Source organism: Colius striatus, chromosome 5, assembly GCF_028858725.1.
Source record: "Colius striatus isolate bColStr4 chromosome 5, bColStr4.1.hap1, whole genome shotgun sequence".
Lineage (NCBI taxonomy): Eukaryota > Metazoa > Chordata > Aves > Coliiformes > Coliidae > Colius > Colius striatus.
In genome coordinates, this window is record NC_084763.1 from 36,975,076 (window position 1) to 36,995,104 (window position 20,029).

General features: G+C 38.2%; 1 protein-coding gene across 5 annotated transcripts in view; it reads right to left on the reverse strand.

The window, feature by feature from the left end:
- Positions 1-20,029, reverse strand: part of MINDY4 (MINDY lysine 48 deubiquitinase 4) — an 84,956-nt gene that overhangs the window by 37,320 nt on the left and 27,607 nt on the right. For all 5 annotated transcript variants that reach the window (XM_061997301.1, XM_061997304.1, XM_061997302.1 and 2 more), the window contains 7 exons: positions 18,471-18,580; positions 17,250-17,366; positions 14,253-14,341; positions 10,127-10,228; positions 9,062-9,125; positions 6,390-6,455; positions 6,084-6,151 (listed from right to left, as the gene is read on the reverse strand). In XM_061997301.1, coding sequence (XP_061853285.1) covers positions 6,084-6,151; positions 6,390-6,455; positions 9,062-9,125; positions 10,127-10,228; positions 14,253-14,341; positions 17,250-17,366; positions 18,471-18,580 — 616 coding nt within the window. The remainder of the gene's footprint in view (positions 1-6,083; positions 6,152-6,389; positions 6,456-9,061; positions 9,126-10,126; positions 10,229-14,252; positions 14,342-17,249; positions 17,367-18,470; positions 18,581-20,029) is intronic.

The following is a 20,029-nucleotide window of genomic DNA, read 5'->3' on the forward strand; positions in this document are numbered from 1 at the left end:
ATATGACATAACTTTCTCCTGTGTGACATAAGGATGAACACATCTGTTTTTCCCATAGAAGAGTGTATGTATGGTCAGAGCTATTGTTGAGTGGTGGGTAGCATGCTGAGGTGACTCTGGATGTGGCTTTACTTTTTCTGACTCTGGCAAGGAGAGCTTTGATCTTTATTACAGCCCATAGGTACTACTGCAGTATAACTATATAATGTACATATATAATAGTATGTCTCACTGTGAAATGCTGTCCTATGGAGACAAGACAGAACTTTTTTGTTTGGTTTGTTTTTTAAACTGATAGAATTAATTCTGGGAATATGACTTGCAACCACACAAGTAATTACAGAAGTAAAACCACGTTGACACATGGATATAGTATTGGGCATAATAAGGACAATAATGTACAGAATGTTCAACATTCTCTGAACACTTAAAAATCAGATTCCTCAGATGAGCAAGTCATACATTCAAGAAGGTATGCAAGTTCTCTAAATGCTGAGGCTAGATGCTCTGCATAACCAGAGAGATTGTGGCCACTGATCTTTCAGCCTGTCTCATCAGGCTTTTCTCTCACAGGGAGTTCAAACAAGTCAAAATTTCTCTCCCCTATAACACACTAAATGCAGTAGCTTCATTTATTATGGGAAAGATTTTTTAAAATCTAGAATAGTTATATTGAAGAGCTATTAACATGATTTGATGCTTGAGTTTGTTTATTTCAAGGATGGATTAGAATGAAAGATGGAGGAAATTTAACTTCCCTAGTTCATTAAAATTGGCTCCACAGGAAAGAAGAATAAGTGCTCATTGGCACAAAACAACATAGTTGCTGCAAATCAAAATGTGATTCATTCCAATTAATAAAAACTCAATAGAGTTTTGAAAAAAAAATCCTACAAAACAACACAAAAACAAACTAAAAACCTAAACCCAAACGACTAAAACTGCTACAGTATACATAATTTTGAAACAAAACTGTACATATTTCTGGAGCAGTAAAGATTATAGAAAGACAGTTATTAGAGTTGAGGTATCAGAATAACGCAAAAAGTGTTGACACATGTTTTCCTAGGTTTATAAGTGGCCAATCTTAATGAAATATCCAGCCTCAGCCTAGCAAAATCACTTCCCCTCCACAGTCCCATAAAGCCACTGTTTTCTTTATTCTTGAATTGAAAAGATACCCAAATGACCAATGCTGCCTGCAAAATTACATTTTTCATCTGCTATCAGTAAGTGCAGTAATTGATAAACTATCCCTCAGTCAGCAACAGAAATTACAAATACTGGTATTTTTATTCTATTGATCAACAAATTTATGAGTAGCAGAAAGAGTCTGTGTTTCAGATGAGGCTGTATTTCTTTTCTCCAGGTAGCTTGAAAACAGCAATCAGCTGCTTTTCCACTTCTAGTAATGATGATTTTACGATTTTATGCAATCAAGTTATTGCATTGATTAAGAAAAAATATGGAAATTATAACAGGCAGCAAAAAACCTGAAAATTTAAAGAAGGCTTTTCAATGAGTGGAACAGAATCAGCCACATTCCGATATAGCGATAGTTTTGCATGAGTAAGCACAGTGTGGAAGGTGGCAAGTATTAGAGGTGATGAGAGAGCATCTAGTAGAGAAAGCATGTGCTGCAGTTCCAGCATATATTGTAATTTACTAAGACTGTGGGGTTTACTGAAGCTGCCATTACTGGGTCGGTGTAAAACACTCTCGAGTGTTCATTAGTCTCCTACATCCAATGTGCCATTCTCAGATGCAACGGTGAGGCCTACATGAGGACTTGCAGACACCAGATACCTGGAAATATCTTGTAGCTCTTAATAACATGAAAATTTTTACACACAGTTTATACATTCAGGAGTATTAGTCCCCTGAGCTAGTACTATATGCCCACTATTTTTTAATTTTTTCACTGGTGGTAGAAAAAAACAAATTAGGTTACAATTGTTAGTGAGTAGCATTCCTTCCTGTACCAGAAGCAACAACACATTCTCAGCAACTTCCTCAGGAATTCTGACTCCTCTTTGGCCATTTGTTATCAGTTCTACTAGTGATGATCACTAGTGCATGGAGTATGATAAACTCATTACCAAAAATCTACAAAGCAGTGCAAATGCCTGCATTTCCTGACATGCATTGGCATTAAACAAAAATGCTTAGATTGTCAGTGATTTAGAACAACTAGACCTAGTTGAAATTTGGAATTTCTGTTTACAAGAAAAAACAGAAACAATATAAAAATTAAGGAGCCAGACCAAAAGTCAGTCTGTCCCAGTATCCAGTGAGCAGCAGTAGTAGCAAACATCAAGGCACAAAACTGCGCACATGGAGATTACATCTAGACACGTGGGCTTAAAGATACTGAAGCACATATGTTCCAGTAATTTGTCTAAATTAACTGAAAGTTACGTATGTTGGGAAAAAAAAAGTACCATGGATTGTTTTAAAATCAAAGTCTGAGCAACTCCATGACAGCCCTCAAGTTTTGGGACTCTTGAGAAATAATGCATAATCATTCCTATTCAATCTTGTCATGGAAGTCTAAATTCAGCAGAAGTTAGTCCATAGTAAAGGGAATTTTTGTTTTTCTCCTCCTGTATGTTGCAGTACTAATGAGTCTTTTACTGATCTGGGGAGACAAGGCTACATGCAAGATAAAGACATGAGATCATTTATTTATGTAGACATTACCATGTTTTTATTCTGTTCTCATTTCTAATTATCATAGTGTATTATTTCTTTTTCCTCTATCATAGGAAATTGAACTCATATGTTCAGATAATTAAATGACTAGTAGTGGTACCAGAATTTCTCTCCCTTTTTATAATAGACCCTTCAAAGCCGATGACTACATAAGTACTGTTGAGACTGTTTTGACATCACGTACAGTCATTATAGGACAGAATTCGTTTCATCACTTGATGCTTACAGTGTAAAGCTGCTATACAGGTAGGTCATATACTTTTTTTTTAATATAAGGGAGATAAGTAAAAATTTCAGGAGATGATTTATCTCATCTAAGCTAGACATTCAAAGTAAGACAACTGAATTATTATCTTTTGCTCTGTTTTTTGAGCATAAAGGAAGCCTAGATGCAAATATTTTCAAGGAAAATAAGTAAACAAAGTAAGATCATTACCTTCAAAATAGCAAACATCTAGGAAATGGGAGTCTTAGCTAATATCTTTTCCTCTAAAATGAAAGAAAAAAGATAGGTACTGCCCACAGCAATTCTCTTCACCTTTCTTGACACTTATTTTCAGATGGCAGGAGTCTGCCTTAAAGAAGCTTCTCTCTTTTCACTGATTATAGAGGGAGCTGGGAGAACGGACTTGGCATAATGTTTAGAAGGCTAAACTTAGATCTGAGATGACTCCATTGTCCACACTATGCGATCCTGCTGCACTGTTAGAATTTAGTCACAGATTTAAGAAGGTGCTGGCAGGTCTTGATCATTGTGAACTGCACAAACTACTGCATCTATCATGCCAGTTATGTGGCACAGGCACAACTGCATGCCATCTTCCATCTGTGCAGACAAAGCATCTTTCCACAAGATGTGACTGCTCTGAGGAAGTCTGTAAGCTTTGTGGTCTCATTATCCTGTACTCCTTCTCCATCAGTTCTGTATGGGTTGCACTACACAGTTCTTGGCAGAGTAGTACTTATCCTTCAACTAATCAACCTCACCATTTAGACAACATTCAGTGCTCTGCCTTTTAACTTGCAATTAAACCTTCCCCACCATATAAAATAAGGTATTATTACTTTATTTTAATGACATCCTGGAGTGAAAGCTTCAGTAAATACTTGTCATGGTTTGACATGACAGTCTTTTCTGGTAAGGGGGAAGACAGCTCCTATAAGAAGTTGTTCAAAACTCTCCCCAGCCCTGAGCCAGACCCACTTCTGGGGCTGAGCCAATTAGATACCTCCACGATCACTTTTTAAGAAGAAGCTGGAAGAGGAGGCTTCTTCCTGTTTCTTCCTTTCTTCTTCTGCCTCTTCCTCTTCTTTGGCTGGTGGTGGTGCAAGGAGTGGGAAGAGAGAGAGAAGCAACCATGCAGATTCCAAGGTCAGTGAGGGAAGAGAGGAGGAAGTGTGCTGGAGCAGAGAGTCCCCTGCATTCTGCGGAGAGGACTGGTGAATCTGAGATATGTTTGTATTTTGCTGAAGACCCCACATCAAGGGCAGAGACTTGTGAGACTCAGAATGGGGGGCACTGAGCAAGAGACTGTTGTGGTGCTTCTGTGCTAGCTGGACCAAACCACGACAACATTGGAATTATTCATGGAACAGAAAACATTGGGAAGAATATTTTTGAAATAAATATTTCAATAGTCATTAATCAAAATGCCAGTTTTCTCTTTGTTGAAGCAAACAAAAATGATTTGGTTTGGTTTCATTGGACGTACTTCTGCATCTTACACATTATTGTTTTATGGTAACCACAATTCAAGACTATTTCACCCTTAGTCTTCAACATGTTTTCAAGAAATGTAAATTATTTATGGATGAGATATTTTCCAAGGGACTCCAGAGAGTCAGCACTGTAGGCACATAGTGAAGAACAGATTCAAACACATTTCAACATGATCTGAGAATCTAAAATATATCAACTTCTCAACTAAAATTGAATAATCTATCTATCTTTTTCAATAAAATATACACAGAAAAATCAGGACAAGTGAAACTTCCAGGGAGATTTCTTTTTTAAAAAGAAAATCCCACAGATTTTCTGTTAAAAAAGTGAGACCAAAAAAAAAAAATCTAGGGAGATCTATTACTGGCTGCAAATTCCATTACCTAAACCAGCTCTTGTTTGTCTTCAATTATTCATCCAGAACTATGCCAGTCATGTAAATAATTACTAACAATGCTTGTAACACTCACTAAATGGTACATATTTCTTGACTATATGAGCTGTGAGTTATTTGGCTTGATAATTTGTTTTATCCTAAGAGAAGTACTATGACAGAACTATTCAAATCTATTACTGAAATTTACATAAACAAAATTGAGTTTGCACTGCTAAAAAATTCATGCAAAGGTCTGAAAACACGTTCCACTGTATCAAGTGACCGAGAAAAATTTCTGTTTCTTATAAGCAAAAGATAGGTACCAATGCAGCATATTAAATAGTATCAAGCTAGAGGAGTAATGGTACTTTAAAATGAGGTTCTGTGAGAAAGCGATGAATCTTCCTCAAAATAGAGCTATATTTTGTAAACAATTCTGACACTGTGGACCAGAACTGTAAAAATATTTAGATGCCTAACAGTATGAGTAGGCAGCATGAGGAATTTTCACATTCACTTTAGACATTTAGCTCCCTCAAATACAAACACAGATGATTGATTTGCCTTATCATAATCCATCTGCTAAGAATGTAGAGGTGATGGGAAAAATAAGCCCCTGCCTTAAATTATTAAGGAATGTTTAGCATTTTATAACAAATATAACAATGCAATCAATAGCAACTAGGAACATTGCTGGTTTTGGTGATGCTACCAAATGTTAACTATATGGTTACTTGCTCAAATATCTTTATTAATCCAGACCTCTTCACTGTAACTACATAGCTGGGAAAACATGAGAATAAATTACATATGCTATAAAGTTATCACATCATTTTTGTCACAGTGCAAATGTGGAGCTAAGTCAATTGCCTGTGCTGTTACTGTAAGAAGAAAAAAAAGAAAAAGACAACAAAAACATAAAAACAATCTGAAAATGATTGTTGATATCTCAGTGAGCAACTGAAAGCATATCACTAATTTGGACTAAGTTGCTATTTATTTTCAAGACAATGCAGAGATGTAAGAAATAAAAGATTACGTAGAACAAACCCATGCTGCTTTTAAGTGCAGCTTCATGTCAGTTGTTACTGCAAGTTGTCATAAAACAGTTCTAATCATCAAGATTAGGTGAGTATATCTGCATGACTCCCCTATATCTATCACAGAAAACATCAAGATAGACTAAAAGGGCCAGAGAATCAAGTGCATCATGGTTGTTTCCTCACTTTGCATAGATTGCTTTGCTGTTTATGAAACTGATTTTAAGATACTCACAGATTGATAGATCTTGATAAGATGACAGACACAGTCAGAAGGATGCACCCACAGGGACCAGTTTCAAACTGAAAAAGAACAGGATTAGTTTACTTTGGTTTTTGTGTACATATTTTTCCCAATTCTAAACAAATGCAAATCAAGCTGAAAGCAAAAGGAACGTTCTGATTTATGCTGAAACTGAATTTGTTGGTTTTTTTGTTATAATGCAAGGCATGTCCATACAGACATCATATTAAACTGATAAATACAGAAAGACTAGCAGCTAAACTGTAACAGGTTTAGGATCTTCTCAATACACAGTACCTGATGAATATTCTGCTGAAGGAATACAATCAGATCTTCATATCTTGTGGCAGTATGTAGTATTAGCTGGGAGAAATTTAAGAAGAACAAAAAAGTTGCTGAAACAATACTTGTTATAACCAGAAAGCTGAACTAAAGTAGCCTAAATTTTTAATCTGACTGGAAAGATTTAAACTAACAAAATGGAATAAAGATCTAATGAAATTTACCTCTTACTGTTGCTACTTGGCATAATTCTTTATCTCAGCACTTTGTATATTATGATTTTTAAGTACTGCGTCTTATTATTAAGTTTGTTGAACAGTTTCATTCAAATTTAAGGACTGTTTCTGCAATTAAAACCAGTTTCTCGAATAAACATAGGAATGCTGCAGCCTTAAAAGCCACAGTATGGGTAAGTACCTAAGGAGTTTGTATATGAATATGTATATGGCAGCATGTATATGAGCAGTCCTTATCAAACTCAGAGAATACTCTGATGAATACTTATATATGAATATTTAACATGGAGTTCAAGAGAGTTCACAGATCCAGGCCCATACTTTAATATTCTTTGTCTATTTTTTCTTCAGATTTGGACAGATATGATGGTCTCCTGGATACTGTATAAGGAAAGACCAAGCAGTCTGGATTATAACCGTTTCCACATTTTCATTATGGTTATGTCCACATGACCTTTGCTAAGCAGTACTTAGAGGCAACGTAATGCTATTTGTTGCACTCTGAAACAGCCAGCAGCTCAGAATTATGTTAACATATTAACGAAATAATGTGTCTTGTGTCTTGGAAGAGAATATGGTAGACAAAATTTTCTGCTGCGTTCACCCTATTTTTACAAGTTTTCACTTCCAGTTGTACCAAAACGGTCTGATTGTGAAAAGTTGTTGACACATCCATTCCTGTATTTAGGAGGCCAGTAATATTTCCTTAAACCACTAAAGCCTGGCACCACTGTTTGCAAAGCCATTTGAGAGCTGTAGATGGAAACAAAAAAACAGTGGAAAGTATTTTGCCATTTGGAACTTCTGGAGGAAAACCAAAAGTGCTTATGGCCATGCTGGTCGACTTGAAAGGATTTACCTTCACTTTTACTGGGTTGTCATGGTTTGACATAACAGCCTTTTCTCGTAAGGGGAAAGGGGCTGTAAAGATGGCTCCTGTAAGAAATTGCGCAAAACTCTCCCCAGCTCTTAGCCAGACCCATTACTGGGGCTGATCCAATTAGATGCCTCCACAATCAGTTTTTAAGAAGAAGCCAGAAGAGGAGGCTTCTTCCTGTTTCTTCCTTTTTCTGTCCTTTCTTCTTCTCCAGCTAGTGGTGGTGCAAGGAGTGGGAAGAGTGAGAGAAACAACCATGCAGACTCCAAAATAAGTGAGGAAAGAGAGAAGGAGGTGTGCTGGAGCAGAGACTCCCCTGAATGCTACGGAGAGGACTGCTGAAGCTTTGATTTGTTTGCATTTTGTTAAAGACGCCCCATCAAAGGCAGAGACTCATTTTGCTAAAGGTCCTGGACCAGGGGCAGAGACTCATTTTGCTAGAAACCCCGAGACAGTGACAGAGATTCACTTCATTAAAGGCCTCAAGCCAGGGGCAGTGATTTTCTTCATTAAAACTATGGCAGTAGCAGGCCGTGTCCCGAGGGAGGGACCCAATAGTCACAGAAGCTGTAACTATGGGGAAGGACCCACGCCAAAGAAGCTCATTAAAATTATGCCCAGAAGAGGCTGTGTCACGAGGGAGGGACCCTGTATCTGCAGAAACTGCAACTGCGGTGAAGAATCCACACCAGAGATATTCACTAAGGATTGCATCCCGTGTGAGGGATCCTGTATCATCAGAAGCTGCAGCTGCTGGGAAGAACCCACACCAGAGAAGTTCATTAAGGACTGTGTTTTTGGGGAGGGACCCCATATTGGAGCAGGGGAAGAATGCCAGGAGTTGTCCTCATCTGGGAAGAGAGAAGCAGCAGAGCCCATCTCTGAGAGACTGACCACATCCCCCATTCCCTGCTCTCCATCCTGAGCCATTTAGGGGGAGGAGGTAGAGATATCAGGAGCAGTGTGCTGGGCTCGGGAAGAAAGGAGGGATGGGTGAGCGAGATCTTAAAGTGCAGGTTGCAATTTTCTCATCATCCTACTCCCTTTTTGCTTTTGTAGGTAGTAGAATAAACGTTCCTACTTTCCTCTCTAAGTACTGGAGTCTGTTTTGTCTGGAACCGTAATTGTCAGAGAGCCCTCCCTGCCCTTGTCTTAATCCACAACAACCTTGGTTATCTTTTTACTCCCATTTCGCTGAGGCCTCCACCATCCTAATGAGAGTGGGGGTTAATGGGGGTGAATGCAAGAGACTGTCGTGGTGCTTCTTTGCTAGCTGGGCCAAACCACGACATGAGTATTAACAAAAGTAGGCACAATGTATAAGCTTGAAAGGTAGATGGAACAAAAAAGACTTCAGAAAGCCCAATTGCTTACAGACATTGGGACAACTCAGTGTCAGACAGACTACAGGCTTTTGTTATTTTCTAGTGGTTTTGGATCATAACTAAGTAATTTGACGTAAAAGACTTTAAAACACTAAGACAGCAAAGGAAATCCAATTCATTTTACTAAAATAAGAACATCTAGAAAGAGGATACATAGAGAATGTTAATGTGAGTTACACAGAACCTTACAGTTTCTAAGATTCCATCTGCCTTGTATTTTCCTATGGGAGTGAATTGCTGTCTTCCTGATGGCCTGAGGAGGATATTCAGACAAAATCAAAGCACACGTTAAAAGGAACAAAATGTCATCAAAGAGAAATCAACATGTTACATGAACTGAATGATGAGTAAATACTTTTCATTGTTACTTTTAACCACTTCTTTACAAGAGGACCTCTTTCTTAAGTTCATATTACACATTAAACACACTTGTATCATTGAAGAATATATTTAGCTGGGCTGTACTCTCTGAGTCTATTTAACATATAGTTTATGTATACAGAAGGAGGATAAACAAAGGTTTAAAAAGTTAATGACAGGTTTTTATTGAAAAAGAATGTGAAAGCAATTACATTAAAACAACCAGAACATCTCTACAATATCAGCACAGACAAATAATTTTATAGATATTTTAAATATGCAAAATATCATTTGAAATGTCTCTGAATTTGCTGCTTCTATATCCTGTTTGAAGAAGAACTTCTGTGACCAAAATCTTCTCTGTTATTTTTCATCTGTCTTAGTTGATTTAATAAAATAAATGACCTATTCTAACAAAATCTGTCTCACTTAAAAATATCATGTAGGATCCAGTACAGTCAAAGCTAATGATCTAAAAGTTAGATGTCTTGTGTACAAGCAGCCTAACTGCTACCTCAACTAAGTAGCTAGTAGATAGCTACAACAAAAGGAAATTAATCCCAGCCATAATTGAATATCCTAAAGTATGAAATTGTAGGAGTAAAATGCTGCATCTGGAAAAACAGCTCTTGGTAAAGACTTTGGAGGAATTGTAGCCTCAAGGAAATCCACAGGATGTTTTGCAGCAATTCCGAAGACTTAGAAGATTCTGTTTCAGCTACTGGGACCACAGAAATAACATTTTGCATTTCTCTAAGCCAGTTTAGACTGCATAAATACATCTTACAAACCTTGCAAACTATGTTTACTATGATAGATTGTTATCTAAAACACATATGACGGACACAAGTAGAAGTACATTGTAAAGTAACTAAAACTTTTTCTCGTACTTACAGTGCCACAACTGCTTTTTCATTGCCTCCTGCACGCCATAATATGTCTGCGATAGCCATGGTGAGGCACTTAGTCCTGTGAACTTCTGAAGGCTGAAGAGAACTGCAGACCAGGAAATGTAAGAAACAGACAAGTATCAAAATGTATAATGGGAAGCTTATTCATTAGAAGGCAAACTGCCCCAATTACAATATATGCAGATTCATAGCGGGCTTGTAGCTAAAAGAACAAAAGTATTTTCTTAGAGAGTATTTTAGGGGTTGTAATGCCTATAATGAGGCTCTGGCAAGTTGCCTCAGAAAATTATACTTTAGGTATTTCAGCTCCTTCTATAGACAAGAAAGAGACAATTTGCATGGCCAACTCAAGAACATCCTGTGAGTTGAATGAGGAGTTAGTATTTCTACTAAGGTGGCACATCAGGTAGGGTTGAATCTGACCTTTCTCTGAGGATTAAGCATCTGGATTAAAAGCCACAAGCACTATGCCTGCAGTGTCAAGACTTCTGGGCACTGAACTGAACAAGTCATGGGAGACTGTGGCACTACTGTTCAGCACCCAAAGAGCTCTAAGGAAAGAGATGCAATTGAAGTCATCACCAGAATATGGGCTTTCTAGAACCATGCTGGGACCTGTTTCATTTAACATCTTTATTTGGATAAGGGGATTGAGTGCACCCTCATTAAATTTGCTGATAACAACAAGCTGGGCAGGTGCATAGACCTGCTAGAGGACAGGAAGGCTCTTCAAAGGGACCTGGACAGGCTGAAGAAATGGGCCAAAGTGAATCACATGAGGTACAACAAGGCCAAGTGCCAGGTGCTGCACTTGGGTCACAATAACCCCAGGCAATGCTACAGGCTTGGGGTAGAGTGGCTGGAAAGCTGTCTGGAGGGAAAAGACCTGGGGATGTTAATCGACAGCTGTCTGAATATGAGCCAGCAGTGTGTCTAGATGGTCAATGGTATCCTGGCCTGTACGAAAAATACAGCAGGGCCAAAGAAGTAATTGTCCCCCTGTACTGGGCACTGGTGAGGCTGCACCTTGAATACTGTGTTCAGTTCTGTGTCACTCACTACAAGGACATTGAGGTGCTGGCGCGTGTCCACACACGGACAACAAAGCTGATGAAGGGTCTAGAGAATAGGTCTTATGAGGCGTGGTTGAGGGACCTGGGGATGTTTAGCCTAGAGGAAGCTGAGAGGAGACCTGATCACTCTCTACAACTCACTGAAGGGAGTTGTAGTGAGGTGGGGATAGATCTCTCCAGTACTCGATGATAGGTCATCAGGAAATGGGTTCACATTGTGCCAGGGAAGGTTTAGATTAGACATTAGGAAGAACATTTTCACTGAGAGGGTCGTTAAGCATTGGATCAGGCTGCCCAGGGAGTCAGTGGAGTCACTACCCTAGAAGTATTTAAAAGATGCTTAGATGAGTTGTTGAAGGACATAGTCTAGTTTAGTGTTGGGCTTGGCTGTGTGAGATTAGTGGTTTGTCTCGATGATCTTGAAGGTCTTTTCCAACTGTAATGATTCTATGTTTCTTTGAGATGAGCCACCTTAAATCTCATTTTGGCATTTAGGAAGGTACTTTGGATCCTACTGAAGATAATCAGATTGGTGAGAGTATTCAAGTAAAAAAAATATAATCACAACTCTCTCTTATTTCTGTCTGTGTTCTAATATAGGCATGCACTAATCTACAGGAAGCACAGCAACTAACTCGTGTCTCTGATATAAGCAAGAGTAAGGAAATAGTAACTATTTCTTGAATGTTGCAGAAGCCTGAAGTCAAACAGTTACTGTGAAGTGGCTAATCACTTGAAAATTCTAATTAGAATTAGAAATTAGAATTAGAAAGTAATATTAATCTTCTCATTTTAAGCTCTGAGACTTTTTCTTTCTGAAACCTTCTTTCTGCCTAAGAGTTTCTGCCTAAGGCAAAAACTTCACAAGAAAAAGAAATATGTTTATCTCACGAATAAACCAGTCCATCTTGCTATTCATTTTTGGGAGCCTGGAGACTTTTAGCAGTTCTCTAAATAAAGACAAAGAGCTCACCCACTAACCTAAAATTTCTTGGAAACTTTCTGCATACTTCAGCAGCACTTTTCATATACAAAATATGAAAACCAAAATCATTTAAAACTATGTGGATAATAGGAAGGGAAAAATAGAAGAGGCAAATATTGCCCAGTAAATAGGATGGACTGTAGCTGACATGAGTTGGGATACTCATAGTTCAAACAAACCACCATTTGGGTGTCACATAATTTTATAACATTTATGATCAGTTAACCACATTGAAAGGGGAAAAGGGTAACATCTCTGTTTTTACTAAGGATGATCTGAGACTCAAAAGGACCAAGGAACAGACAATCAAAGGCTGTCCACCAAGATGTTGATTCTTGGTTTTCATAGCCAGAAATCATTCTTTGGTGAATTCTGTGGAGAATCCCTGGTCATAAAACCATTAAATACGTACTGATTTCATTTCATGGAAGTTGCTGAGCTTTTTTTCTTTTATGTGGACATTTTGCCTTAAAAAGACATTATAACCTGAATTAGAATAATGAAGTTTTGCTAGCTATTTTTTGAATTTGTAAAAAGTGTGCTCTGATATGATTACAGATGGATGTGATGTACTGAAAGAACTGAAGAAGAAAATAAACTGCATAACACATAGAATTAACTTGACATTACACTCAGCACAAGTATTATATCACAGACCCCATCGCTTTGTCAGTCCATGCTATTTTCTTTTAAGTGACTCCAAGGAATAGGCAATTTCCAAATGATGAATTCATAGTATCTTCTTTATTTGACCTCTAGCTTGGGGTCCACAAGCAGTCAGGGCCAATAATAGTAACAGCAATAGTGTCAGTAACACTAAAACTTGCAGTAATGTACTCAGACTCTAAGCCTGGTTTTCAACATTTCTAATGGCTTACTGGGTGTCTCATATCAGGACTGCCAACCCAGTCATACTTCTGGATCAGAGCACCTGTGAGGACCTCTTAGGGCCTAGTAATTCTTTGATTAGCTGTCACCTCCCTTTTGGGTGCTAAATACAAATTACCTTGCTCTACAGATGCCTGTTTCTTTCCATTATTGATGAAAACAGCCCAAAGAATGAATTTACATTAAATGCCAATGAGATAAAACTAAGGAAAATCAACAGACACCCTGTCACTTTCCCAAACAGTTCTAAGTAGAAAAGTGTATATTGAAGACTTTTTTTTTTTAACATATGATGAATATTTTTACATTCTAAGGTAATGAAATTCAAGAAAAATCTCAGCAGGAAAGCTTTTCTTCTGACTAATTGGGGTCAGTGTATCACCCACAAATAACACAAAGTGGTGGCAGTGTAGACCGGTAAAATACTGTTATCCTTACTCAACAAATTGTACCAATAAAGCACAGGAAAAGTTTTGTGTTTTTGTTTCTTTTGTAATGGACTTAATTTCTTCATGAAAACAAAATGGGAAAAGAAGAAGTCTGGTAATGAAGTAGGTTTTTCCAGGATTTCAATGAATATGCTCTGTTCCTCTAGCAAAGTGACAAGTTTGTTAATATCCTATCAGTCCAAGCAATTTTACATGACACTAGCAATACTTAAAAATATTCCTTTAAAGTAAGTAGAAAATATACACAGAAAACAAATTCAAATTCTGTTAAGGAGTGTAACTGTGAAAGAACAAACACAATAGCAATGAAAGAATAGTTGTAATTTTAATTTTTCACCCTTTCTGAGATTCTTAGTGTCAGAAACTGCGTGAATTTCAAGGTCTTTCAAACCTTGATTACATTTTCTTTGAAATCACATCTCCATGAGATCTTAAGGTTAAATAACTTCCATTGGCCTCAATTCAAATTGCTGGATCTTTTTAGAGGTTCTTGGATTAATCACAAGAAAGTAATCATACAAATAAAACATCAGTCTCTAAACTCCTAAAGTTGAAAGGGAAGTAAATACAAGTAAATTATATGCTATTTACGTTCTCTCTCAAAGATGAAAAGAAGTTTAATAGTCCAAAATCAAAAGGTTCCTGAGTGGCTGCATTAGAGAAAATTTTCTACTTCTGTATGGAAAATACTTCTGATGTCAAATGGTGACTTACCAAATGTCTTTATTCCTGTTATTATCTGCAAAGATAAGCTGTTGTAGGACACAAGCTTGAACTGCAGCCAGTACTCCACATGGGCCACCCTGAGGGGGATAAAGAGACATTCCATGAGCAAAACAATTTGCACTGTTTGATGCTGGTGAAAGCTTTTGCAAGCCACATTCAGGTTTTAGCCATTCTTTCATCTCTCTTTCCATCCAGGTCTTTGAAGTGTTCTCTTTTGCTCTACTTTTTTTGCAAGCCAATGAAAATCAGAGTTAGTAACTGGTGTTGAATTTTGCATCCATTTTTCCTGAAAATGCCTAAACATCTATAGTGCCAATGGAAAGGGTTTTTCTAAAAATCTGTTCTGTGATTACGCAAACAAATGAAAGATCTCCTAATCTCTACTGAGTCTCAGTCTACCTTAACTTCCAGGGAGAACTCAAATCTGACTGTTTCCAAAGGGTGAGATTAAGTCTTGTTTTTTACCTTCTCTGAGCATTATGCTTTCTCTCAAGTTCCCACTTACATCACTCAACAAAAAGATTTCAGTTTTAGGTCTAGCCCTCTGCACCAGGTATCCATCTCACTGGGGAAAAGAAAGAAAATAAATGAATTCTGAACCTTTCATGTTGGAAAAAGTTTACAATACCAATACATATCACATTCACTTTAAACTTCATGGAAAATAGATTTATAGCTGTTTTGAAAGACTGTGGGATGGAGTAGCAATGTATTTCCTTCTCTTTGCTTGTTTCCTGCCATCTAGCCCATCTGATCCTGTTGCATGATAAAGACCTGTTCCTATGTCTTAACAGCAGAGACAGCTGCAGAAGTTCTCTCCTGAGAAGAAAATGGTATGCCATCTTTTTGTCTAGGAAAATTTATCCAGCATAATTTTCCTTCCCTTGTCACTAAATCCTCTCCCAAGTGCTTTGTATCATATTATTTACTTCAGTAGTTTGCTGAGGAGACATCAATTGTCTGGAATATCTATGCATGAAAGGCTAAGCAGGACACAGTACATATCACAATGTCACACATCACATTGGTAGTGCTGGGAATTACTGCAACTTAACAGAGGATTCAGCACATTAAATCCTGAAAAATCATCTTTATGGCCCTGTGCTGAACTCTCTCCTGAGAAAGAGTTCAGTCCTCAGTCTCCTCTTCTCCAAGCTAAAGAGCCTCAGCTCCTTCAGCCTTTCATCATAAGGGAGATGATACTTTCCATTTTCCCATTTATATTATACACATGACCTCCCTATAATTACTTACATAACTAATGAGTGAATTATCTGAAATATATTAAGGAAAAAAGCAAGGTTTACTTCAGTCTTCCAGGGAAAGCCTCCCAGTCAAAAACCAGCAGCACAGAAATTTAACATAGGAGAGAACCAAACAATGTCTTAAATGAATTTTGGAAGTGAGGACCAATATCTGAAATAAATATATCTAACAAAACACTGGTTTGCCATTCGTGTTGCGGAACTTATGGTAGGGAATTTAAAGGCTAGTGAGTCATTAGAAAGGATAAGACATCCTTTCTCTAGCAGCAGGGTCTAGAAACAACAAAGTAACATTTGCTGTGGACCAGTGAACATTACTGCCAGGGCTGCTTTTGAAGCTTAACATTTAATACCTTTTTTCTGCTTGGTTTTATTTAAACATAAGCTGCTTTCTTCTGAGGTCATCAGTTTAACGAAATATTTAACTAGATAAGCTGTTAATTAAATATCTTAATGACATATTTATTAGCCATTGTCCTTATCCCAAAGGCTCTCTTACTCTCATTTCTGTATAGTTTATTATAGTCCACTTCTCTCAGGCCAAATACATACTTTCTGCATCAGTGCAGCAGTGAGTGTTTTGTAAACACAGTTTTATCTGCTTTTTCCCTAGTCTTTACCAAACTCCTCAGATCCTTGGTCTCAAAAGAAGAAACCTGATGCATGGATATCCCAGAAGCATATGTAGAGAGTCACAGGGCAGAGACATTCTTACAATGGATGTTTCATTTTGAAGGCAGCTACATATCCTGTGCCCTGCATGTGGTCCTTGGTCAGAGCCTACACATCAGCTGAGAAACTAGGCTGACCAACTGCATCCAGCATACAGAGCAGAAGGACAATCTGAAGTACTGCAGTCTCCACTTATAAATCAGGTGTCCAGGCAAGGCTGACAAGATGGACACCAGGCGACTGAGTCTCTCCCTGAACGCCCTAGACTCAGGAGATCTCTGTTAGCACCAAAAATTTCAATGGATTATTTCTATGCTTTCCAAGCTGACCCTAGCCATGGCATGGTGGTTTTACCACCTCTGGTCACCACAGGGACCTGCAGGGGATTGTAGAAAGGGTCACTTGGTAGATGATAACTAGGAATTGATGAAAACCTTGTTTTAGGGAGAGACTGGCATCTTGTGGCTGCAGTCCAGAAATACAGAAACATGGCTGCAAAAGAAGTGGTCCCACGAATAATCCCAGTGACACTGCAGGGGCAATTGTTCCCTTTTATCTTAGGAATAAGCCTCATCATGTGATCCCAATATCTCTAATTAAGAGGCAAACATCTCCTATGATTTCCCAGATACTACAGGCAATTCTTGCTATGTCCACACCATTTTGAAACAGATCAAGCTCCATCTTAAGCTTGTTAAACATTGCCTCCACATATCCCTTTTCTCCTAAACTCCACCCTTAATTTATGCCCTTCTGTTCTTTTACCACTACAAGCTTTCAGCTGAAGTGCCTTGTCTTCCTCCCTACAAATAACAGTCACACACACACATATGCCCAGTTTCTGTGGCTACTTTAAGTTTCCCTCAGAAATATTCCATCCATCTGAAGTTTCCTAACAAGACTTGACAACGTGATATCATCCAGTGGCAAGAAGAAAAGTTAAAGAAAGATTCTTTAGAAGATTTTTTTTTTAAACTGCTGAAATGTTCAGCTCTTGTAAACTCAATGTAAAAAGCAAAGATCACTTTAAGGAAGTCATTTACAGTACCTTTTTTTGTACAATGCCGTATTTTAGCTGGGGTATGTTATTAAATGTAAAACTTTGTATTTTCCATTCTTCGCTGAAGCAACAAAGACCAGAGCCAAACAAAAGAATTTTTAATTCCTATTAAAAAAACACAACAAAAACCAGAAAATAGTTCTCATCTTAAAACCAAATCCAAAACACAGGTATGTTTTCTTTTAGTAATTTATACAAGAGAAGGAGGAGTGTGGAAGGGTAACGACTAACTCACTATAACCACCCTTTTCTGTTTTATACATACTGTAAATAGCAACACCGAAATGAAAAAGAGCAATTTTTTCCTTTTACTGCAATACTCCTTTGAGTCATAATGCTATGTGCTGCTCAACAGAGGAAACTGTTTATGAAGATCATCTGGGGCATAGTTTCCCATGAAAGCACTACAGAATATATCGTGAAATTTAACAACCAGAAGAGCAACATCTACTGATGGTTATGTGAGAGAGAAAAGGACCCTGCTGGACATGGTATAGAGAAAAGGCAGACTCAAATGTTTGTCTGCTGTATGTCAGATGGCATAACAGAATATGCCAAAATTCAGATCTTGGCACTGAACAACTGCAGACTACTACTATTCAGAAATAGATAAACTAAAGAATTTGCATTCATGCTAAAGTAAAGCTGAGTAAATAAGAACAGACTCCTCAGAGTCTGTATAGTAACCTCAACCTCTTTGATCTAAAAATGAAATTGGAAGACACATTCATTATCTTTCCTCTCAGTTTTTGTCTCTCTGGATGGGAGGGAAAATACTTCAAACTATTTAATGCTTCCATTTCTGCTCAAAATAAAGAACATAAGCAAAGGAGAAATAGTAATGGAGAATAATATACTTGTCCTGAACCACTCTCAATTTAAAGAACTGGAGAATAGGCATGCGAATAACTGACTTAGAGTCATTAATAAAATAATACAATCTTCATTATTAAAAGCTCTTATATGTGCTTCAAGTAGGCTGATGCATTCTGTCATGCTCTTCTGGTGTTTTTCTGAATTTTGGACAGGCATCCCTGTATCACTTTTTTACCACAATACCAAATAAACAATAAGCTCAGAAAGAAATACAGCACATGTTAAATCACACACAAACATGCAACACAAAGCAATACACTGAAGCTTTAGCTAACTTAACTGAAATAACATTCTCATACATCTATTTGTATTTACCACCATAGCTAGTCTTACTTTTGCAAGAGAAATATCAATTGCCTTTGATACTACTTGAAGCATACACACTGTTGAAAGGTCTAGGTTCTTACTAACTTCTCCAGTTGTTTCTTCATCCTCAACATCAACTGAAAGAAAGAAAAAATCATATAATGTGTTGGACAGATAAAATTGCTTTCACCAGCAGGCTCAGTGCCAACAGGTCACCAATACAACAATTTACACTTTCTTAACATCTGTCTTTATAAAAAGGAAAACACAGTTTTAGCCAGAAAGGACATATAAAAACTACATGACCGAGCCTTTGTTTCATTATTTCTGAATGACTTCTTTACAAAGTCTTACTCAAGAAGTTAATAGCAAACGCAATTAACCTGAGTTAACTAAAAGTTACAAAAGCAGTTACTCATACTTATTTGGTTATAACTGCTCTGAAGAATATGAAGGTGTTCTGGGTTTGGTGGGGTTAACTCCAGGGGGCGTGGCCAGGCTATTCACACCCACTCTGAGGCTCTCACGGCAGCAGCTGCGCTGTGGCGAATGCGGGAGTTGTGGACACTGAGCAGCGACACCGGGCATTGCTCATTTACTTTGTCCTTTGGCCATCACTGTAACTCCTTACTCTTTGTGATGTTCTATTAAATTGTCCTTATCTCAACCCACAAAGTTCTAGAACTCTCTTGATTCTCCTCCTCATCCTGCTGAGGTGGGGAGGAGTAACTCTGTGGTTTGGTTATTGTTCAGCCTGGGCTAAACCACCATAGAAAGCAAAAGCCAAACTGATAGAGTGACAGAGAACTTTAAAAGAAAATGCTGTGGCTATTCCAGAGAGGCACAACTGACCACACTGTGCTGGGCCTTGGCTAGTATCTATACAATGCTATTCAACATTAGACAGCACCCTCAGGGGAAAGAGGAGAAAAACCAACAGGCACTGCAGCTAACCCGGCCCCAATGACATGCACTGTGGCTACACAGACCTCAGCAACAGGCAGCATGGCTACTCAAACCCTGGTGACAGACACTGCAGCCAAAAAGGACCTGGTGAGACTCAAGGCCAACCCCTCAGGTTCTGGAGTCAGGGATACAAAGGATCTGAGGCCTGCTACATTCCAATTGAGAAGGAGATATTGGCAGCATATGAAGGAGTCTGAGCTGCCTCAGAACTGATCAGGACAGAAGTACAACTCCTCTTAGCATCCTAACTGCCAGTGCTAGGCTGGATATTCAAAGGGAAGGTCTCCTCCACACATCATGCGACTGACGCCACATGGAGTAAGTGTTACACAACGAGCTCCTATAGGAGACTCCAGTAACCCAGGCATCCTGGAAGTGATCACCAACTGGCCGGAGGGCAAAGACTTTGGAATATTGCCTGAAAAACTTACATGCACTGAAGAGGCCCCATCATACAATAAGCTGTCAGAAAATGACAAGCAAATATGCTTTGTTCACCAATGGGTTCTGCCATATTGTGGGAAAACGTCGAAGGTGGAAAGCAACTGTGTGGGTCCCTATGACAAGTTGCTGAAGCTGCAGAAGGAGAAGGTGAATCAAGTAATTTTGCAGAGGTGAAA